Genomic DNA, 24763 nt, shown 5'->3' on the forward strand with positions numbered 1-24763 from the left:
GTAAAATTTAAACAAGGCTGGGGAAAATTTTAAAAACGAAATGGTGCGTCAAAATAAATGATTGTGAATGATGCTGGGAAGCGAAATTTAATTTTGACTTTCGATCTTCTCAACAGAAAATCACCAGAACTTTACTCAAGACTAATAATAATCTTTAAGATAAGGTTCGAATAATAATAGACCAATATCTCTTGCTAACTAATAATACAAAGATATTTCCCTTGCGTCTCAGATTACGAGATATGAATTGAGCGCAGTCTAGCGACAATGCTACACACTATCGTAGTGGATAAATAATTACTGCTTCGGTACGGTTAGGTGATGTATCCGTGAGTGCCAGTGAGTTATTACAAATGAATATATTTTAACGTTCATTTTTACTGTGTTACGTACAGATATTTTCACTTTGTATTATTTTGAATAGGTTGCTACGCTAATATACTCAATATCTACGAATCAACTTTTATCAGAAGGTATGACTCCTATGTTTGAGAATAAGTTTTCGAGGCTGTTACCTCTCGTAGTCTGGGAGAGAAGCAACGGCTGGTACCAATACGTCAAAATTCTGAAGAACATGTCCATATGGGATTCCAAAGTAGGCAAGATATTTATCTCCAGCCTCTTCAACGGAGTGAATTGTGTCGGAAACTCCTCCATTTTGAGAGAATCTCCAGAGAAGGTAAGCGATGAAAGTGCATACGTAAAGCGAAAAGATGTCCATAGTGTTAACGTTAGACACACTAAACGACGGAAAATTTTGCAGGTACTCGATGTGTTAAAGCTTTATGTTGCTCTTAAACTTGGAAGTGGTATGCTTATTACTTGCTCGCTAGCGTCAGACTTCAAAAGCCGGATTATGTCGATGTACGAATCATTCTACACTGTAGTGGATAAAGAAGATATGGTGATGGAACCATGCCCTCAGCTATCGTACCGGGGCCTTCCCTGTAATTCCGGTAGCGTGAAACAAACTGGGATGATCAAAATTAAATACATTGATAAAATATAACTTGTTTCAAATTGCTTTACATGGTTTGTACTTCTAATGAGGAACATATGCACTCAACTTGCAGGTTTACCAGAGATGCCCAGACAACAAGAACATAGGTACAAAGACGAGGACTCGCCTTCTACTAGTAGTGCTGGAACAGCCTTGGTACGTCGCCCAGTGGCTTACCGCATCATCCAAGGCGCCGCGCGGATGTGTGATAAATTCCTAGACTACGTGCCACTTATCGGAAATGATACGTTTCCCTGGATGTCTACAGCAGAGAGACAGTAAGATTCTGTGTAAAATATTTGCAGAAGGGCAGTTATTTGAATTTCATAGCTGCAAGTAGCGTTTAGTAATTGTAAAGCAGCTAGGTCAGAATATGAAACAATAAATTATGAAACGGTACCAAATATGTCGAATATCTGAAGATAACAAAAATATTTCGATCGACAGTAACTTAATGCCTTAATAAAAAAACAAGTTTTGAGACAAAGTTTGTACTTACTAATGTCTAAATTCTTTAATACCACTGTTTTCCTTTCGAACAGAACGAACCGGAAAAAAACTGGCAGGTGCCATAATGGTCCCCCCTATGAATATTGTCTGTTTTATGCCGAAATAAGTTCCGCGAAAATACTGCATTTCATTGTGAAGAAAGTTTGCTACTTAGATACCAACAAACGTATGGCTCCTTGTATGAACATGTGAGGCTGAATAGGATGACAAACTAGAATATTACTACTTACTCGTTAAATTTTGGTTATTGCGCAGCACATAGCATAATTCAGTGATGGTTTCCAAACCATTCGGTTATCAAAGGAAAGAATAGGGTTAGCCAACATAAACATAGATTTAACTGGTCTGTCTGTCATCATTCAGTCGAAGCAGTTTATGTGTGACATGGATTGATGTTGAAAGGGTATTTAGCAGATGCAGAATGCTACACGTAAAGTACAAATGGGACATTCCAGCCAGACTTCTACAGCAATAATTACATGGAATACTTTAATACTAATGATCAGCTATTCCGTTAATGACAGTTGCAGATTTGTACTCAGCAGTATGCAGACTCATTACGCCATAGTATATCAGAACCTAAAGGATGTGACACTAAGTGGTTCATTAAATCGTGTGTACAAGCGCGTGGTTTAATGCTTAACCGGAGTACTCAGTGTTACTGATACTTCATATCTTATAAAGCATTACATGATGCAAAAACAAAAAAAAAGATAATTGTGCATTGAGTAAGACTTCTACAAAAGATATTTTCTCGTCTGGGCATGTCACTACTAACACTTGCTTAAGGCGATAGGGCATTGTATATGTTGATGGTTAAGGTAATCCTTTGACACCAGGTTGAGTTTCTGTGCGTTATCTGCTAATGGTATGCAATGTTCAGTGCTTTTCTGACATTAGTAACAGAATTTGTGGCTGTTGCGAATTAAATGAGATAATTATTTGAATGCTATTGCTGACCAAAGATTAGCATCTCTTCTGTGGGCTTAAATTTAATTCATTTTCATCAAAACAAATTTCAAAATCATTTTTAAGGCACTCATATAAGAACATAGTAGCATGGCTACTGAAGTCAATAAGCTACATATTAAAAAATAAGGAAAATGCATACTCGCAAAAGAACGATCTCCAATGGATCGTTCCTATGCCTTTCCAAATCGGAGAGAGTGCAACAGGATAAATTTCCCTTTGAACATGTTTACATGCAATCTGCTTTAAAACATATTTCCTGTGTTACTGGTCAAACCCGATGCTCGTATCCCACAGTCATCTACATCCAAAATACTTAACATTTATCCAGAAATTATTCTTAAATAGCACTGTATCTAACCAAACTTTATAACTGTAACCATTTTTACAGTAATAGATTAGTCTGTTGAAGAAATCAATTTCTTATTATATGATCACACATCAATCGGATTTTTAATTTTTTTTAATATTGTACGTACGTAAAATTCGGACCTCAAATATCAATCCTACAGAAGTTTTATGCAGCACTCAGAAATTCTCGAGAAAATAGACTTTGAAGTTCTGCGAACGCCTTTAATATCCCAAAGCAAGGCCGAATTTCTCGCAGATAGCGTGACTGTGGTAGCGTGTTTGCCGGTAATTTGGGTCCCCGGATTCGATCCATAGCTGCGGTAAATTTTTAAACAAAGAATGTTAAGAGTAAAATTCACAAAGATGAAATAACAATTTGAAAAGTTTTATTCATTTATCTTTAACAATACTTTTAAGGCCGGTAATTAAGAATTTATATATACATTGAAAATTGGATTTTTGTGGATGATATGTAATTAGAAATAAGATGTGCATTTTTCGTAAACAGACGCTTACATTTGGGTTTATTAACACGTACTGATAAATTTTATGTGGCGCAGATACTCGAAGTGAACAAAAAATTACCGTAACAAGTTACCCAACGTTTATCATTATCGAGCGCTCCCGATTTTTAGCTGTGTTTATGCGTTTCACGGAAATTCTCGTAGAACACGCATCTTCCTTTAAAAATTTGCATCGGTCAGGAATCTAACACAAGCTGCCTACTTGGTAGGTAAGCACTACACCACAGAGCCACGTCGCCTGTCGAAAGATAGACTGTGCTTCATGATATTAAAGACGCTCAGAAACACTTCACAGTCGATTTTCACGAGAATATTCGACAGTTCAGTCTAATTGCTATGAGTTATTTGAGTTCTGAGCTTCACGTACCATGAATTACAACACATTCGATTTCAATACTTCACGGTTATTTAGAGGATTATGGTTGGTTGCCTTTGCCATTCCTGTTGAAAGTTTCTGCACTTACTGTGTAAGGCGTAAGCATGTCCTATTCTTGCTTGTATAGCATTGCATGTATAGCATTTCGCGTCTCATATTAACTTAAAAATTAATGTAGCATGTAAACTAATCAGGAAAAGGATAAGACCAAGCACCACATTTTATTTTATATATTTTATTTCTAGCGATTTCGGTTTACAGGTATCACTAATCTGGAAAAGCTTGGAAATGAATGCACCTGTAGTACTATTGACCCCCCCCCCCCCCCCTCCTCCTCTAATGTCAGTGTTGTGCAACTATTGTAGTGAAACGGAAGACTTCACTGGCACTCCGAAGTATCGATTAATGCTTTAACTAAACGTACAGAGGGAATTCTTGAACTTCTACAGTGCTGAAACGCTCCACTAAGAACGTTTCTTAAGGAAATCTTTGTAGAAAAAGAATTGTACCTAAATGATTACCACTCAAAAATAATGGGTGCGCATATTGTTACCATATATTCGGTTGTGGAAAGGACGTTCTTGCACGAACTAAAATATTCTTGCCTAAATTTCATTACTTACGCGTGTGTAACAGCATTGTCCATAAACTCATACACTCCTGTGAGGTAATATCTACAGCTAATAAGGGCCCTTTCACACGGGAGGCACTGCATCCAGCTGCAGAGTGCTGAAGCGACTCGCGTTATATTGGACCTTACGCGTCCTTCCACACGGGAGATTCGGAGCTTCGACTTTGGCTCACTGTGCGGCAGTGTAGCTTGTTAAGCGAATCGCCTTCTACTGCCTTTACACATAGCCTTATGAGAGCTTTCACGCGGGACACAATCAGTCGCCAGTCGCTCGTCGCCCTCCACGCGCAGCTACGGTACACATTGTTGACTCAGCCAGATGCTAAGTACCCGTAAGAACAGTTTTACATAAATGTATTAATGACAACCACCATGTTTTTAGGGAATAATATACAGAAGTGGAAGAATCTGCTGTTATCATGCGTGAGGGATATTAACACGTCAGTGCACGCGCCTGGAAACTGGACGCACAAACGTCAAACACGTAGCTGTTCTTTCAGACCCTTACAGATTACATAGATTTTTAATTCCTATCAGACGACTCTTATTGTTATCTTTTATATGTGCCGACAAGATGGCTTCTTTTAACTAATTTTCAGACATAGTATTAATGTGAAGATTTCTCCGTGGTCTGACAGACCAGCTGAGTTTACTGCCGGGTTAAAAGATCTAGAAGTAAGAAGTGGTTCTGCAGCAACTGACAAAACTAAATAGGTATATTTATTCTGGCCTCCTGCCATTTTTATCACCTGTTATACGGTACTCGTATATTATCAAATTCCTTTCTCCTTTGAATGCGGTCACATTGCACGATTCATTTCACAACATGTTTTAACTTACGTAAAGAAAGTGACACGATTAGAAATGACCAAGCTGAATGGGATAGCGTCGAATTGCGAGTTAGTATTAGTGAGGGAGGGCAGATCCCGTCAAAAACGAAAATAAAGAAGCAACGTTTAAAATCAGACATAAATAATGTTTTACACCGAAGCATTGAACTTAGAGAAGATAAAGGACAGCATCATCTGAGGAGGATAAACTTTGGCAAAAGACTTGGTAGCTATTCCAGAACACAGCAAGCTTCAGGCAAAACCTGAAATAATGGAAGTGGCCGCTAACTATAAGTTACAGACTTCTATGGCTATGCATCAGCCAAGTTATGCAAACTTCGCAGCACACATGGCACAACAGCGTGATGATGTTCACCCAGTTGCTTTTTACCCACCCTAGCAGTTTTCCACATACGCCTTTCAAATAAATGAAATACCCCCCTCCCCCCCCCCCCTCCCCCGCAATCCTTCCGTCCTCTGCCCCGCCATCGTAAATAGCGCACCCACACACACACACACGCACGTTCCTCTGACTCTGTAGAAATCGTCGAAAAACAATCTGACAATTTGTCAGTTTTGAGCCTTTGAAACAACTTCTCCCTTCGTTAATATATACTTCAGCGGTCATACATTTCAGAAAAACTTCCATGACATTAGATTCTATTTTGTTGAGATATGTGTACCCATGACAGATACCTCGTTAAAATTCTATTAAATGTCCCCCCCCCCCCCCCCCCCACTTCTCTCTCTCAGCAATGAAGTTTTGCACCCACGTTGGAGCAACAACCACCTTCTCATCCACTATTATATGCTTTCTCGAGTTTGTGTCAATCAACCGCAAGAATGGTTTCGATACAGCACACAGTCCATTGAATGATAAAAACTGAAAAACTTCCCAGGATCTGCTATAAGTGTCCCGTGAAGACAATGAAAAGTTCCCACGCTTAATCGAGAATTAGTTATTGGATGACACCAATGCTTTCTCTTCTGGACTTTGCGTTTCTTCATAACAACAATAACAAGAAGTTACTACTACATCTACGTGATTACTGTGCTATTCACAATAAAGTGCCTGGCAGAGGGTTCAATGAACCACCTTCAAGCTCTCTCTCTACCGTTCTACTCTCGAAGGGCACGCGGGAAAAACGAACACTTAAATTTTTCTGTGCGAGCCCTGATTTCTTTTATTTTATCGTGATGATCATTTCTCCCTATGTAGGTGGGTGCCAACAGAATGTTTTCGCAATCGGAGGAAAAACTGGTGGTTGAGATGTCATGGGAAGATCCCGTCGCAACGAAAAACGCCTTTGTTTTAATGATTGCCACTCCAATTCATGTATCATGCCTTTGGCACTATCTCCCCTATTTCGCGATAGTACAAAACAGCTGCCCTTCTTTGTACTTTTTCGATGTCATCCGTCAGTCCCACCTGATGCGGATTCCACACCGCACAGCAATACTCCAGTGTAGGGCGGACAAGCGTGGTGTAAGCAGTCTCTTTAGTAGACCTGTTGCACCTTCTAAGTGTTCTGCCAATGAATCGCAGTCTTTCTTTTGCTCTACCCACAATATTATCTATGTGATCGTTCCAATTTAGGTTATTTATAATTGTAGTCCCTAAGTATTTAGTTGAATTTACAGCCTTCAGATTTGTGTGACTTATCGCGTAATCGAAATTTAGCTGATTTCTTTTAGTACTCATGTGAATAACTTCACACTTTTCCTTATTCAGGGTCAATTGCCACTTTTCGCACCATACACACATCTTATCTAAATCATTTTGCAAGTCGTTTTGATCATCTGATGACTTTACATCTGCAAACAATCTAAGACGGCTACTCAGTTTGTCTCCTATGCCGTTAATATAGATCAGGAACAATAGAATGCCTATAACAATTCCTTGGGGAACGCCGGATATTATTTTTGTTTACTCGATGACTTTCCGTCTATTACTACGAACTGTGACCTTTCTGACAGGAAATCACGAATCCAGTCGCACAACTGAGGCGATACTCCATAGGCACGCATTTTGGTTAGAAGACGCTTGTGAGGAACGGTGTCGAAAGCCTTCTGGAAATCTAAAAATATGGAATCAATTTGACATCCCCTGTCAATAGCACTTATTACTTCATGAGTATAAAGAGCTAGTTGTGTTTCACAAGAATATTTTCTGAAACCGTGCTGACTATGTGTCAATAAATCGTTTTCTTCCAGGCACTTCATAATGTTCGAATACAGTATATGTTCCAAAACCCTACTGCAGATGGACGTTAGTGATATAGGCCCGTAAGTCAGCGGATTACTCCTACTTCCCTTTTTGGGTATTGGTGTGACTTGAGCAATTTTCCAGTCTTTAGGTAAGGATCTTTCTGTGAGCGAGTGGTTGTATATAATTGCTAAATATGGATCTATTTTATCAGCATACTCTGAGAGGAACCTGACTGGTATACGATCTGCACCGGAGGCCTCGCCTTTATTAAGTGATTTAAGCTGCTTCGTTACTCAGAGGATATCTACTTCTATGTTTTTCATCTTGGCGGTTGTTCTTGATTGGAATTCAGGAATATTTTCTTCGTCTTCTTTGGTGAAGGGGTTTCGGAAAACCGTGTTTAATAACTCTGCTTTAACGGCACTGTCATCAATGACTTCACCGTTGTTATCGCGCAGTGAAGGTGTTGACTGCGTCTTGCCACTGGTGTGCTTTATGTATGACCAGAATCTCTTTGAGTTTTCTGCCAGATTTCGAGACAGAATTTAGTTGTGGAAATTATTAAAAGCATCTCGCATTGAAGTACGCGCCATATATCGCATTTCTGTAAAACTTTGCCAATCTTGTGGATTTTGCGTTCTTTTAAATTTGGCATGATTTTTTTCTTTGCTTCTGCAACAATGATCTGACCCGTTTTGTGTACCATGGTGGATCAGTATCATCACTTATTATTTCATGTGGTATATATCTCTCAATTGCTGTCGATACTATCTTTTTGAAAACATGCCACAACTTTTCTACACTTACATTATCAGATCGGAAGGAGTGAAGACTGTCTCTTAAAGAGGCGTTGAGCATTTTTATCAGTTTTTTAAATAGATATACTTTGCGTTTCTTTGTGATGGTTGTAGGTGTTACGGTATTCAGCCTAGCAGCAACTGCCTTGTGGTCGCTAATCCCTGTATTCGTCACGATACTCACTATTTGTCTAGCATTATTTGTTGCTAAGTGGTGAAGTATGCTTTCGCGGTCATTTACGCTTCGAGTGGGCTCATGAACTAATTGTTCAAAATAATTTTCTGAGAAAGCATTCAGTACAATTTCGGATGACGTTTTATGCCTGCCGCAGGCTTTAAAGTATGATTTTTCCAGCATATCGAGGGTAGATTAAAGTCACCACCGACTATAATTGTATGAGCGGGGTACTTATTTGAAATGAGACTCACCGTTCAGCATCTATATCTTTTGAGTCGGGGGTCGGTAAAACGATCCAATTAATAGTTTAGTCCGATTGTCAGGTATAACCTCTAACCATACTATTTCACACGAACTATATACTTCAGTTTCGCTACAAGGCAATCTACCTCTGACAGCAATAAATACTCCACCACCAACTGTATTTAATCTATCCTTTCTGAACAATGTTAGATTGTTTGAAAAAATTTCGGCTGAACTTATTTCCGGCTTTAGCCAGCTCCGTGTACCTACAACTATTTGAGCTTCAGTGCTTTCTATTAGGGCTTGGAGCTCTGGTTCTTTCTCAACACATCTACGACAATTTACAACTACAATACCAATCGTTTTTACAACTGCCTTACCGTGTTTTATCTGCCCACTTTTAGACGGACGTCCCTTCTGTGGTTCCTTGAGACCCTCTAACCTAAAAAACCGCCCAGTCCCTTCCACACAGCCCCCGCTACCCGTGTAGCCGCCTTTGTGGAGTGGTCTCCTGACCCACTGCCCTATTAAGTGGAACCCGGATACCCACCACCCGATGGCCCAAGACAAGGAATCTGCAGCCTACACGGTCACAGAACCGCCTGAGCCTCTTATCTGCTACAAGAAACATGTTAACATGTTGTAGTTGACTGGTTGTGGAAACAACACGCCAATAGGCAGCAAGCATTTCCTTTGAGGTTTCACGTGACGGCTGCAGTGGGCGGGACTCGGGTCTGTGCGCCGAAGTCGGTGGAAAAGCGGCTCACTGCATCCAGATGCACGGCCTCCCGTGTGAAAGAGCCTTAAACACCAAGCCATTCATTCAATACCTGGTGAGAAACCCGTGCCCGTGCATTTGCTTTTACCCCCACAATATTTCTTTCCGGATAGCAATATACGTAAAAGTACGCGCTGTGAGTCGGTGGGCGGAGCACAAGTAATGTACGTAACATATGTGGTTGACATTGCTCTAGATATTCCTTAATTATCTTCCAGTGCCACCCCCTTTCCATTCCCACCCTTTTGGCTCTTAATTGTAGTGCTTCTTCCCATATAATGAGTGACCAGTAAATCCCCGATTCCTTCAATAATCTAACTCCTCTGTATAAAACAGCTTCAAACTGATTACTTTACAAATATTAGTTAAAATGTTTAGTTAGGCATGTAAGCGAGAGGTAGGTGGTACATACCCCCACAGTTATTTCCAGACAGCAGGTGATTGTATACCAAGTTAGGATGAAATCGATACAGTAATTTAGGAGATTAAGATTTTCACTCTGCAGCGGAGTGTGCGCTGATGTGAAACTTCCTGACAGATTAAAACTGTATGCCGGACCGAGATTCGAACTCGGGACTTTTGCCTTTCGCGGGCAAATGCCATACCAACTGAGCTTCCCGAAGCACGACTCACGACCTGTCCTCACAGCTTCAATTCTGCCAGTACCTCGTCTCCTACCTTCCAAACTTCACAGAAGCTTATTCTGAAAACATCCACTAGGCTGTGGCTAAGCCGTGTCTCTGCAATGTCCTTTCTTCCAGGAGTGCTAGCTCTGCAAGGTTCGCAGAAGAGTTTCTGTGTGGTTTGGAAGGTAGGAGACGAGGTACTGGCAGAATTGAAGCTGTGAGGACGGGTCGTGAGTTGTGCTTGGGTAGGTCAGTTGGCAGAGCACTTGCCCACGAAAGGCAGAGGTCCCGAATTCGAGTCTCTGTCCGGCACACAGTTTTAATATGTCAGGAAGTTTCAATTTTGGAGATCTTGAACACTCACAGAGTGAGTCAGAAGGATTTGAAAGCTGACAGTGTTAGTGATCCTGAACAAAAGAAACTTCGTATTGATATATGCCATACTTCGGATGAAATACCGGTACTATGAAACACATTAAATATCACTCTTGTATGTTTTTCTCGAGTAATTCGAAAACTGCACCCTACAACGAAAACGGGACGCGGTACAAAACTGACTAAAGCAAATTGCCTACAAAAGAAGGTCTTACTGATTTTTTTTCTCTGAGACTAGTAGTTTGCGCAAATAAAGCACGAGAAAATCGAAAATCTCGCGCGACGCGCATCCGCTATAGCTTAGATAGATTTTCTAGGTAGATTTGAGGTTGCTTCTAGACTTCATAAACCACAAGTGTCGTCTCAATTTTAACACTACTGTGTTACGTTGCAAACAGTGACAAGGTTTGAATAATACGTAAAATTAATGACATTGAATGTGTTCTGTCTCGGAAACCATTCAGAATAGGGCATATGTCCACATGAAGTTTTTTTTTAGTCAGAATCAGTAGCACTGTCACCCCTCAAATCCTGTACCTTTCCTCCTGACTCACCTTGTACATACATAAATTTTTATAATGTGTGGAGAGGCTAATAAACGCTGACACAGAGGTGTTCGTTTGTTTAAAGTATTGGTTTCCTGTAACTCTCAAGGCAATTAGTTTTCAAATCTTCCAGTACCTCCTTAAGTATTTCATATTGCATACGGTAATGTTTTTGTAATAATGTACAGCCTTTAAGTTCATTTCAGCCTTGGTGTTAGCGTGTATCTGCAGCCTCAGAAAAAGTAGTAATCGTACAGGTGGTATTATTATACAATATTGTAAATTATGTGTTACCAGAAACTGAATGACAGGAGGAGGATATTGTCTCTTACTTGCCTATTACTTCCATATGAGAGTCGTGAAAAATCATTCCAAAATATAGGTTCAGTAAATAAAACACGAAGAAATTCAAAATTTAAGCATGTGTTTGATTCCAATCTAATTTCGGAAGTTCTTCTACGGTGAGAATTTTTAACACACATTTCATGTCTTTTGTTCACATTTCATGTGGATAACATCGCCTTACACACACACACACACACACACACACACACACACACACACACCGCTTCCCAACTAACTCTTAGACCAAAAACGTTTGTTCTCCGCTTTACAGATAATACGGAACACAAAATCGAAAACATGAACAGAATTAAAACCAAAAAAAGTTGGTTCCTAAGAATCAAGGAAAGTAAAGAAAATATAAAAGTACAGTATTTATGTCGGTTACCACTGCTACGAATATTCCATTTTTCACCTTGACTGTTAAGCAGTAAGTGTCATTTTTATTACACGATCAGCTGATTTAGGCAACGTGCCATTTTAGTCTTACTATTATCGAAACTTTAAACCATCTCCCTTTGTGGGTGTATACAAACGTGCGTCTGTCATTTGGGTATTTAACCGTTGCCGTAGTACACTCGAAGCGAGAACGATGTTCCATACTCAAAGATTTTGAATAATATTTCTGCCTTAATGGCATACGTCGTAAGAATGGAAACTTAGAATACTAGCGAAATCAGGCCGACAATGTCCTGCCTGTGTAATTTACCTCTCCGAGTAAAAAAAAAAAAAGGATGATCTGTATTAATCCAGAATCTATAATTTGCTGTAGAAAAGTGTGGAAAATGATAGTTCTTATTGATGGCCGGCCGTTGTGGCCGAGCGGTTCTAGGCGTTTCAGTCTGGAACCGCGCGATCCCTACGGTTGCAGGTCCGAATCCTGCCTCGCCGGCCGTTATGGCCGAGCGGTTCTAGGCGCTACAGTCTGGAACCGCGCGACCGCAGGTTCGAATCCTGCCTCTGGCATGGATGTGTGTGATGTCCTTAGCTTAGTTAGGTTTAAGTAGTCTAGGGGACTGATGACCTCAGATGTTTAGTCCCACCGTGCTCAGAGCCATTTGAACCATTCTTATATATGGGTTTCCGTCATTTTTATTGGCATAAAGTGATGAACTGTAATGGCTCTGAGCACTATGGGACTTAACTGCTATGGTCATCAGTCCCCTAGAACTTAGAACTACTTAAACCTAACTAACCTAAGGACATCACACAACACCCAGTCATCACGAGGTAGAGAAAATCCCTGACCCCGCCGGGAATCGAACCCGGGCGCGGGAAGCGAGAACGCTACCGCACGACCACGAGCTGCGGACTAAAGTGATGAACTTATATATTTTTATTAATAAATTGTGTAAATAAACAATAGTTAACTATTCCATTCGCTACATAGTTCAACCAACTTAAAACAGTTTAAAATAGTTCTATCGTTTAGCGTAACACGAGTGGATAAACGATACTTTCGGTTTTCTACTTTAACGTATAGAAGTACAGTGTTTCCACAGTTCCTTCTCTGGAGCAAATGACACATAGTTGACCGTGGGAAAAAACATGGATTTTCTAAATTTAATCCAGTTACGAGCAGTGATCGCCCTTGAGCTTCGTTGATTGTCATCACCAAATCAAACGCACAGATAATTGTAGTCGGCTGTATGTGAAGAGCAAATCAGTGCGAATGATTGGAAGGCAAGGAATCAGCACATCATCTCCTTTACATTTCCGGTGAAATATTGTTGCTTCAGTCACATTCGGCATCAATTTTTTTTTCCCGGAATGTTTGGTTCTATTGCATAGCTTTGGCGTTTTGAAATTTCGAATTGTTAGCATTGGTGAGCCAGCTTTCAATGTCAGTATGTGCAGTGCCATACCAGCAGACTCCAATGAACTGAGAAATTCTATTGGAAAATTAACAGCTTGACCTTCCATTGTAGCTGTTATTTGTATTTCATAACCGCACTAAGAATTTTCAGTAGTGTCTTATTATTGATCCGATTGAAGTCATCGTTCTCCATTGACTGACGTTGCAGTGCATGTCTGGTTGATTTTCATACTTTTTGGATGGCATTAAAAATAATTTCCAGTCCTTAACGTTTAGTGATAGATGACGACCCAAAGATAAGTTTAGTTGTGTGTGACACAAACATGGACACAAATTTATCTCGCCTGTAAATAAAAGTATGGAATGTCATTCTGCTATAAACAAAAGAATAGTTATTCATATCGACGTCCAAGTACTGAACACGCCGAAAATGGCATTCCATTTCAAACTCTATCACCAGTTACTAGTAATAGTCACAACCACTATTTTTTATTATTGAGGACAGACACCTATATGATTATATTATATTATCAATCTCGAACAGTTTTACCAATGTCCATTTTTACTATGACGAAAAACAAAAAAATCGCAGCACCAAGAAGGAGTTGTGCGACATAAATGGAATTTGGTAGCCGTGTTTCTACACCTGAAAGTCGCATAAGAGCGGTGCTAGTAGCGCCACTGTGAGGATACAAATAAGATTTCCTTTAAATGCACGCCGTAACTGACGAGGGCGTTATTTGTCTTTGAGTTTTTACATGGTGAATTGGTGTTAGTCAAGGTTGCCTTTAAGGCGGCAAAGACGACTTTTTCAACAACTGAGTTTGAACGAGGCTGTGTCACAGGGCTACGAGAAGCTGGCTGCTCCTTCTGCGATACTGCAGAAAGGCTTCGCAGAAACATAGCCGCTATACATGATTGCTGCTAGCGGCCAGAATGTACGGTCGCAAGACAACCGGGTTCTGGACAGCCACGTGCCATTACCGGGAGGAAAGTCCATCGCGATCGGCGTACGGTTCTGGAGCATCATACCGCATCTGGAGCAGCAATTAGAGGATCAACTGGCACCACAGTGACACAACGAACGGTTACAAATCAGTCACTACAAGGACAGTTCCGACATACACGCCATGTAGCGTGCTTTCCACTGACCCCAAACCACCGCCGTTTGCGACTTCAGTGTTGTCAAGCGGGAGCTCATCGGAGGGCAGGTTGGAGGTGTTTTCTGATGAAAGATGGTTCTACCTCGGTGCCAGTTATGCCCGTGTGTAGGTTAGGTCAGTTGAGGGCCTGCAACACCTGTCTGCGTGCTGGACACACTGTACCTACTCCTGGAGTTATGGTTTGGGATACGATTTCGTACGACAGCAGGAGCACTTTTGTGGTTATCCCACGCACCTTGACTACAAATTTGTTCCTCAATATGGTGATTCGACCTTTCGCGCTACCATTCATGTACATCATTCCAGGGTGTGCTTTCAAACACGATAATGCTCACCCACATATCGCTGTTGTAACCCAGCATGCTCTACACTTCTACAGAATGTTGACATGTTGCCTTGGCCTGCTCCATTACCAGATCTGTCTGCAGTCGAGCACATATGGAACACCATCGAACGACAACTCCAGAGTTATCTGTAAACAGCATTAATTGGCCCTGTATTCAACAGACATGGAGCTCCATCCCACAAATTCGGCAGCTGTACAACACAATACCACGCATGCACGTTTTCATGGTTGGATTCAATATTCTGGTAGTTACGTCAGTCATTAATGTACCAGCATTTAACATTTGCAGTGACTTAACTCGCACTTACATTATCCTGTGATTTTGCAATGCTAATTACTTAAATATGTTACCTAAAGACAGATGTATTCTGGAAATTGCAGTTCATTAATTATTTTTTTGGTGTTGCGGTTTTTTCAGTTAGTGTGTACATGTATAAAATATTGCGCAGATCATTGCTTTGTACGGATTGATTTGATGCAACACAGACTGATTTGATGCAACACACATTTGCAAATATGTTCAGTGCAGCGTTTGGATACGCTTGACCATTCTATAGCTCCAGTAAAATAACTTTATGATTTACAGATTGCTGTGGCGGGGAACAGTGTTGATGGCGTGCAGCTAGCCATGCTGGGAAATTTATGTGTGTACAAAAAATTGGCAAAATAGTGAGGATGTGGTGCTTGAGAAAGAACTAGACATGTTTGAGTACGTCAGCACAAAGTTATTTTAATCTTAGTGAAAGTAATATTCAACGCATTCACATGACATGTGAAATGAGTAGAAACAAAACTTCGAACGTTGTCCTCAACTCGGATATGGCAAGACAACCGTTTCCTAACCACGCCAGTACTGTTCCAAACTAGTTCATACATAGAGTTAAATTTAATAAAAGTCTTTTTGTGACACATGGTTATGTGCCTTTTATTGGCCATTATTCAAACAATTATGCATTGGTTCATTTTTCACACATGATACAAATATGAGGTCCCTGTAAGAAATAGATTTTTCACTTTATCACAAGCAAGAGACAGCGCCGCGCGGGAGTAGCCGAGCGGTCAGGGCGCTGCAGTCATGGACTGTAAGGCTGGTCCCGGCGGAGGTTCGAGTCCTCCCTCGGGCATGGGTGTGTGTGTTTGTCCTTAGGATAATTTAGGTTAAGTAGTGTGTAAGCTTAGGGACTGATGACCTTAGCAGTTAAGTCCCATAAGATTTCACACACACACACACACACACACACACACACACACACACACACACACACACACACACACACACACAAAGAGATAGCTTAGAATATCTGATGATTTATGAATTTCTTGATATCCGCCAGGTTGTAGTCATTTTCTTCCCACTACATTTTGACAACATAATAATCACAATCAATAATGATCACAGCAAGCAAAAAAATTCTGTGCTCGGCTCCTGATGGAGACAAGGAAAGTAGAGGAAATGTCGTGGAAGGAAAACATCAACTGGACTTTAACTGGAAACTTGGAATCATTAATCCCGCAGTGAAACTCAGGACGATTATTAAGACCATATTCAGGGCAGTGCATGGCAGCAGTAGGGTAAGGGCGGTGCTAGGACACTTTTAATATCAAATTGATATACAAATTAATTAAATTTATCAATTAACTAACAATACACTGCTACACTATACTCTCTAACTAATATGCTGTTCTATCTTGTACATAAGAATAATACTCACAAAGCACTGTCTCCATCCTTCCAATGGACATATAACACACACAATAGTGGAGCTGGGATGATCATGTGCCGTCATGGTTAGTTTTGAAGAGTATAAAAGGGTGTGTGATACACAGAACAGGATGCCTTGGTTTGTTGTTATTACTGGAGAATCTAGACAATATTGTTACGAAATATTGGTAATACAACTTGCATCGAAGTTATGCTCTTCAGTAGGATGAATTTGAACATGCTTACATTGCCTACAGAATCGTTCTGCGAAGGGTTTTTCGCTACTTGCGGGGCTGTAGCACTGTCGAAAATAACGTACAAGTGGTTGAAATCGAGACTTCGTGATTGGTAATACGCATGCATAGTCTCCATATGTATGTGTGTAGAGCTGTCAGCAGCAGACAGTTGCAGTTCGAATGCATAACTTGCTAACTGTTTGTCCATAAATTATATTGCCGGAGGTGCGCACTCTGTAGGTACAGAGAAGGGAAACTCTCACGTTCCAGGATGCTAAGTGCACTCGACACTCTACCAACTAACGGATAACTTATTACTACGGTAAAAGAAATAGCTGCAATGTACAGTTTGTAGATGTCCTGACATGGTTGTGGGGACACATCAGAGTTGGAAGGTGTAAACAGAAATAGCGAAGCTCATCTGGTAAGCAATAAGAGCGTATACTTACAGGAAAAAATATCGAAACAGCAGCAGAAATAAACTCTGTACACGGTAGAGTGGAAGTCAAATGAAGGTGTAGAACTGCGCCAGACTTTGAGTTTCCATCAAGTGCATCGCTACATGAATCTGCTGACAAGCTGTCTGATGTCTTGTAGCAGTACATGGATTTGTTTCCAAACTGCACCACTCGTTGAGCCTCATCTAGGCACAAGACAGGTGTTACTATACTTTTCGTTATCTTTCTATCCGAGATGCATGTTGTAACGCCGGAAATGCATATCCTCCTATTTCCATCTATTGCACTGCAATTTTTTTTCCTTATTTTGTTACCTGAAGATATAACATTTCTGTGTCTTTGTATATCGTAATTGTTTTACTATATATATATATATATATATATATCCATTTATGTCGATGTATAATCGGTTTGTTTTGTGAATATTATTTGTATTTATACGCTGGGTCTGGCCTAGGGAAAACGATGCTATCGAACGAATACATCGATAGGTCGTGTGGAGAACCAAAGTGTTTAGGATCTTTTGTAGTGTTAACTCTGCCGCGTGGAGCGCGGGCAGAAGGGGGAGTCTGGCTGGAGGAGGGCAGTGGAGCCGGTGTGTTGTGTGACGCTCCCGCGAGTTGCCGCGCTTTCGAGGTTTGGCAGCATGTAATTGCGCTCGACTTGCTATGATAGTTTCTGACACGGTGTCGCGGACGGGAAGCGTTAGCTGGCACACATCAAGAGCCCGTTTCGGCTGGAGACCGTGTCAACAAGAAGGCGCGCCAACATCCAGCTTCTGCAACAGCGACGGCCGACAATGAGTGACTGTCGCCACGTCCTCGATCGACGACTTCAAACCTTCAATCAACCAACAAGGAAGACTGGTAGAACGTAAAGTTTTAGAACTGTATGGCAGACCTCAGATTTTCAAACTGTTAAATTTTTCTCACTAAATTACAGCAACGTAGCATGAACCTTTGTTGCTCATTGTCCCAATTGCATTACCAAGCGGGGTCCCTTCCTTTTCCGAAATGAACCCGAGTGTCGTTGAAATTCAAACGCCAGCATTAAAGTAATAGCATTCGATTTCACTGCTTTAATTTCAAAGTTCAGTTAAGGTATTCATAGCTGGCTACAATATTTAGATTACACAAGCACAAATTAAGAGTGCGAGTTTTGTTACCGTATTTTAGCTTACCTGTGACTGCAGCTCAGCTTGGTACGTACTAAATGTTACTATTGTTAATTGTTCAGAATCATTTAATTCAAGTTCAAAGTTAAATCTCTTATTTGTAATTGCGTAGATTCAAGTAGCTTTTGAAATGATTGTTGAGGTAGCCCAAGACTAACCGCATTTTACTGAATTTCGATGTGCTTCAGAAACAAAGCTCACTATTAATTTCAGTCACTAAATTAACCTTCAATTTTCCGGTTTTATTAATTCTTTTGCTAAATTAAGTCAGAGTGTAGCGAAATTTATTACTTCCGACAAACTTTCAGTTTTCACACTACACGTGTCAACCTTCAGTTGCCACGCTTCTAGTGCTAATTATATGTGCAATAACCTTTCTTTTTCAGTTACTGTAGTAATTGTCCATAGGACTGGCACCCGTAATTTTCCCCAAATCTCAAATATCTAATTACCGCTAGTTAATTGTTAACGTAACAGCTGCACATTTACTTTCTTTATTAACTTTACCCCTTTTCAAAATTAACCGGTTTCATTTGCATTTTTCCTTTCATTTAGATGTAACCCTTTCCTCCCTCTTTACCGACAGATTTACTTCGGTGACGATTGCTCTTCCCAAATTTCCATTAGGTATACGCGGTTTAATTTTTCACTGTCAATAAGGTCGATAAGTGAGGGGGAGGTTACACTGTACGCCATTGGGAAGAGGGGAATTCTTAGGATGGTTTATTAGACTGGTGTATGGGACACGCAAATATCCTAGAATAAAATCAAACTACTCATGTGTATGTCAGCAATTTAACCATATACACACAGAAAACTATCGAGAAAGTATGAAAAAATGACACAAAATCGGTAAAAATCGAGGAAAACCTAGTATAATAACGACAAATTGATGGGAAATACGTCAACTTGAGGGAAATACGATGAAATATGAGGCCATCAACACAATAGTGGCATAACCCACATTTTTGTAAAAAATGAGATATTCACACAGAATATCACTTTACACCCTACAATTACGTCCTACAACCGCCGGACATGTATTCGGACACCATGGACAATGCGGCAGCGTCAGATGTTGTTTCTGCACCGTGCAGTGCCATACGAAATGGGGTGCAATAGTGGCTATGCCACATAGGCCACTATTGCGCCTTGTATGCATAGCAGGTAGGCCGGTGGGACAGCGTACCATACGTCATACAGCACGTGACGACCGGCGGAGGACACAGCTGCAGTATAGACTAACAGTAGTGTGGTCGACACACCGCTCAATGGTCATTACTAAGTGTGCGTGTGTGTGTGTGTGTGTGTGTGTGTGTGTGTGTGTGTGTGTGTTTGTGTGTGTGTGTTTGTGTGTGTGTGCGTGTGTGTGTGTATACTACAAAACGACATGTGCAGTAGCCCTAGAGACGATGTGAAACCGCATTGCGAGGTAAGCGTGGTGTTATGTTCCGTTGTTGGACTCATATGGTTTGATATGGACACCGGTGCAGACAAGGAACATTTCCATTTCAGGCCTATTTGGATCAGACACTACTACCGATTCCGCAGACGTGGGATGTGCACCAGGCCGATTCAGCCAGCGTGCAAGTGGTACAGCTGATGAGTTACGTGTCATTTTAGCATGGCCCAATATACCCGGTGCATTGAAGGATACCACACCCACTACGTCAACAATGGACGTATCGGGGGGGGGGGGGGGGGGAGGGAATGTAGCACTGGTACCGTAATTCCACCGCAACGAGGAAGAAAACGGGTCCGGGATGCACACCCGTGGGCACGAAATATTCGAAAAGAAAAGCGATCGAAAGGGGAAGAATGCATTAATGTGAAGGGAAATGTAGCGCCAAAGAAATGTCCCACCCTCGGAGCATGCGCGCATCAGAAGGAATGTGGTCAACATTTTTCACCTGAACACCAGCAACATCTATTTGACTCGTTCTTTTTTTTTTTTTTTTTTTTTTGTTATCAGTCTACTGACTGGTTTCATGCGGCCCGCCACGAATTCCTTTCCTGTGCTAACCTCTTCATCTCCGAGTAGCACTTGCAACCTACGTCCTCAATTATTTGCTTGATGCATTCCGATCTCTGTCTTCCTCTACAGTTTTTGCCCTCTACAGCTCCCTCTAGTACCATGGAAGACATTCCCTCATGTCTTAGCAGATGTCCTATCATCCTGTCCCTTCTCCTTATCAGTGTTTTCCACATATTCCTTTCCTCTCCGATTCTGCGTAGAACCTCCTCATTCCTTACCTTATCAGTCCACCTAATTTTCAACATTCGTCTATAGCACCACATCTCAAATGCTTCGATTCTCTTCTGTTCCGGTTTTCCCACAGTCCATGTTTCACTACCATACAATGCTGTACTCCAGACGTACATCCTCAGAAATTTCTTCCTCAAATTAAGGCCAGTATTTTATATTAGTAGATTTCTCTTGGCCATAAATGCCTTTTTTGCCATAGCGAGTCTGCTTTTGATGTCCTCCTTGCTCCGTCCGTCATTGGTTATTTTACTGCCTAGGTAGCAGAATTCCTTAACTTCATTCACTTCGTGACCATCAATCCTGATGTTAAGTTTCTCGCTGTTCTCATTTCTACTACTTCTCATTACCTTCGTCTTTCTCCGATTTACTCTCAAACCATACTGTGTACTCATTAGACTGTTCATTCCGTTCAGCAGATCATTTAATTCTTCTTCACTTTCACTCAGGATAGCAATGTCATCAGCGAATCGTATCATTGATATCCTTTCACCTTGTATTTTAATTCCACTCCTGAACCTTTCTTTTATTTCCATCATTGCTTCCTCGATGTACAGATTGAAGGGTAGGGACAAAAGGCTACAGCCTTGTCTTACACCCTTCTTAATACGAGGACTTCGTTCTTGATCGTCCACTCTTATTATTCCCTCTTGGTTGTTGTACATATTGTATATGACCCGTCTCTCCCTATAGCTTACCTCTACTTTTTTCAGAATCTCGAACATCTTGCACCATTTTATATTGTCGAATGCTTTTTCCAGGTCGACAAATCCTATGAAAGTGTCTTGACTTTTCTTTAGCCTTGCTTCCATTATTAGCCGTAACGTCAGAATTGCCTCTCTCGTCCCTTTACTTTTCCTAAAGCCAAACTGATAGTCACCTAGCGCATTCTCAATTTTCTTTTCCATTCTTCTGTATATTATTCTTGTAAGCAGCTTCGATGCATGAGCTGTTAAGCTGATTGTGCGATATTTCTCGCACTTGTCAGCTCTTGCCGTCTTCGGAATTGTGTGGATGATGCTTTTCTGAAAGTCAGATGGTATATCGCCATTCTCATATATTCTACACACCAACGTGAATAGTCGTTTTGTTGCCACTTCCCCCAATGATTTTAGAAATTCTGATGGAATGTTATCTATCCCTTCTGCCTTATTTGACCGTAAGTCCTCCAAAGCTCTTTTAAATTCCGATTCTAATACTGGATCCCCTATCTCTTCTAAATCGACTCATGTTTCTTCTTCTATCACATCAGACAAATCTTCACCCTCATAGAGGCTTTCAATGTATTCTTTCCACCTATCTGCTCTCTCCTCTGCATTTAGCAGTGGAATTCCCGTTGCACTCTTAATGTTACCACCGTTGCTTTTAATGTCACCAAAGGTTGTTTTGACTTTCCTGTATGCTGAGTCTGTCCTCCCGACAATCATGTCTTTTTCGACGTCTTCACATTTTTCCTGCAGCCAATTCGTCTTAGCTTCCCTGCACTTCCTATTTATTTCATTCCTCAGCGACTTGTATTTCTGTATTCCTGATTTTCCCGGAAGATGTTTGTACTTCCTCCTTTCATCAATCAACTGAAGTATTTCTTCTGCTACCCATGGTTTCTTCGCAGCTACCTTCTTTGTACCTATGGTTTCCTTCCCAACTTCTGTGATGGCCCTTTTTAGAGATGTCCATTCCTCTTCAACTGTACTCCCTACTGCGCTATTCCTTATTGCTGTATCTATAGCGTTAGAGAACTTCAGACGTATCTCTTCATTCCTTAGTACTTCCGTATCCCACTTCTTTGCATATTGATTCTTCCTGACTAATGTCTTGAACTTCAGCCTACTCTTCATCACTACTATATTGTGATCTGAGTCTATATCTGCATCTGGGTATGCCTTACAAGCCTGTATCTGATTTCGGAATCTCTGTCTGACCATGATGTAATCTAATCGAAATCTTCCCGTATCTCCCGGCCTTTTCCAAGTATACCTCCTCCTCTTGTGATTCTTGAACAGGGTATTCGCTATTACTAGCTGAAACTTGTTACAGAACTCAATTAGTCTTTCTCCTCTTTCATTCGTTGTCCCAAGCCCATATTCTCCTGTAACCTTTTCTTCTACTCCTCCCCCTACAACTGCATTCCAGTCGCCCGTGACTATTAGATTTTCGTCCCCCTTTACATACTGCACTACCCTTTCAATATCCTCTTACACTTTCTCTATCTGTTCATCTTCAGCTTGCGACGTCGGTATGTATACCTGAACTATCGTTGTCGGTGTTGGTCTGCTGTCGATTCTGATTAGAATAACCCGGTCACTGAACTTTTCACAGTAACACACCCTCTGCCCTACCTTCCTATTCATAACGAATCCTAAACCTGTTATATCATTTTCTGCTGCTGTTGATATTACCCGTTCTACTCATTCTATACATTAGTTAGTTTCGACTTGCAGTCGGCGCGCGTATTCCTCTGGTACTGCAGAGTCGCGACGAGTAACAACATGCCCATACCATTTCCAGAACGAAGAGGGAGAGGGCTTGAGTGCACTACCAGACCCCACCCATCGATAAGCGAGGCGCATGCACTGCTAAAAATGGTTCAAATGGCTCTGAGCACTATGGGACTTAACTGCTGTGGTCATCAGTCCCCTAGAACTTAGAACTACTTAAACCTAACTAACCTAAGGACATCACACACATCCATGCCCGAGGCAGGATTCGAACCTGCGACCGTAGCGGTCGCGCGGTTCCAAACTGTAGCGCCTAGAACCGCTCGGCCACCTCGGCCAGCCCCTGCTAAAAACAAAACACCAATAGCAAAGACGGTTGCGGTAGAGAACTTCATAAAACGGTTTCCAGAATATTGGAGCTACTATGCACGCATGAATGAAACAGTGGATCGGAAGTATTTGTCACCAGACCTGAGCATGGGGAAGTTATACCTTTTATATAACTCCGAGAACGATGATCCGGTCTCGTACTACATATTTGGTCAGATATTTAATACAAGATTTAATCTGTTCTTTCATCCCCCTGTAAGTGATTCCTACCATAAATGTGACCTCTATAACACAAACATGCTGCAGCCGCAACCGCAGAAGAGAAGGGAAAATGGGAACTTGAAAGTGAGTTAAATCAACGAAAGGCCGAGAGCGCACGGACGGGGATGCATCGTGATGCAGTTGAAGGGGGGTATCAGAACAACGATACGACTGTGATTGCCTTTGATTTGATGAGGACCTTACCGACACCGGTACTTACCACAGGTATCTCTTACTACAAGCGACAATTGTGGACATACTGCCTTGGTTATACACGACCTGTGTACTAAGAAAGCTACCAGATGTCCTGTATGGAGTGAGGGCGAAGCATCGCGAGAGCCGCAAGAAACTGGATTGTCTCTCATGCAATACATTAAACATAACGTCCAAACAAAGACACTGAATATGTACTCGGATCAATGTGGCGGGCGAAATCGGAATATACTCGTAAAAATGCCCTTACTATGTCCGTTCATGGTTCTGCATGCAGATTTCACACCGGAAGTAATCCACCATAAATTCCTAGTATGTGAGCATTCATACCTACCATGTGACCAGGACTTCGGTATCAGCACGAAGAACAAGAAATTTCACACGAACATATACACACCCTCTGACTGGATGAATTTCATTATCACTGCACGATAACAACAACCATTCACCGCTATATCGATGACAAAGAATGATTTCCTGTCCACAGTATGTTTAAAGAGAAACATACGCATCCGTAAAGTGTCGACACAAAATACCAGGCTGCAATGGTTCCATATTCAGTGGCTTCAGTATAAAGCATCCTCTCCCCATATCATGTTTTATAAGTACTCCAATGAGCTAGATGTCTCGTTCGCAATGTCAGATTTGCTAGAGGGTCGAAAGTAACTGAGACTCTGCACGTACTATATCCCAATGGACACGTTATTAGCGTGTTGAAAAAGACCTATTTAATGACCTTGCTGCAATTCGTACCTCCGGTGTACCATGGTTACTATCGTAGCTTGAAGACATCTGCACAGCCGTGAGGCGACACCATCCGTGTAAATGATGATACAGACGATGAACATTAACGCCTCATGTGTATCTTGTCCAATGTTTGACTACAGCGTGTAAAGCAATAACGGTCTATCCCACATGTTTCGTGTATTACGGCCAAGTGCGTCGAAACAATAGTGACCTAACTCATAGAAAAAACGGTCTAAAAACACAATTACGGTTAACTCCACGTACAGCCGATTACCGGACACCATACCACGTTATGTATACCACAGTCATTGTTATACGCCGCAATCACTACC

At 41.2% G+C, this 24763-nt stretch overlaps 1 protein-coding gene across 1 annotated transcript; it reads left to right on the top strand.

The window, feature by feature from the left end:
* The first annotated feature begins 430 nt into the window (after nt 1-430).
* LOC124547678 lies at nt 431-1353 on the top strand. The gene is made up of 3 exons (XM_047125123.1): nt 431-679; nt 764-956; nt 1074-1353. The coding sequence occupies exons 1-3, from the start codon at nt 476-478 to the stop codon at nt 1280-1282; spliced, it is 606 nt and encodes a 201-aa protein (XP_046981079.1). The 5' UTR covers nt 431-475; the 3' UTR covers nt 1283-1353.
* The last annotated feature ends 23410 nt before the right edge of the window (nt 1354-24763 follow it).

This window comes from Schistocerca americana, chromosome 1 (genome assembly GCF_021461395.2).
Source record: "Schistocerca americana isolate TAMUIC-IGC-003095 chromosome 1, iqSchAmer2.1, whole genome shotgun sequence".
In the NCBI taxonomy this organism is placed as follows: domain Eukaryota; kingdom Metazoa; phylum Arthropoda; class Insecta; order Orthoptera; family Acrididae; genus Schistocerca; species Schistocerca americana.

Bases quoted from the DNA above. Each gene is read 5' to 3' on its own strand.
- LOC124547678 (XM_047125123.1), top strand. From the start codon at position 476: ATGACTCCTATGTTTGAGAATAAGTTTTCGAGGCTGTTACCTCTCGTA. The intron at 680-763 runs GTAAGCGATGAA...AAAATTTTGCAG, and splicing joins TGAGAGAATCTCCAGAGAAG to GTACTCGATGTGTTAAAGCT. The intron at 957-1,073 runs GTAGCGTGAAAC...CTCAACTTGCAG, and splicing joins GGGCCTTCCCTGTAATTCCG to GTTTACCAGAGATGCCCAGA.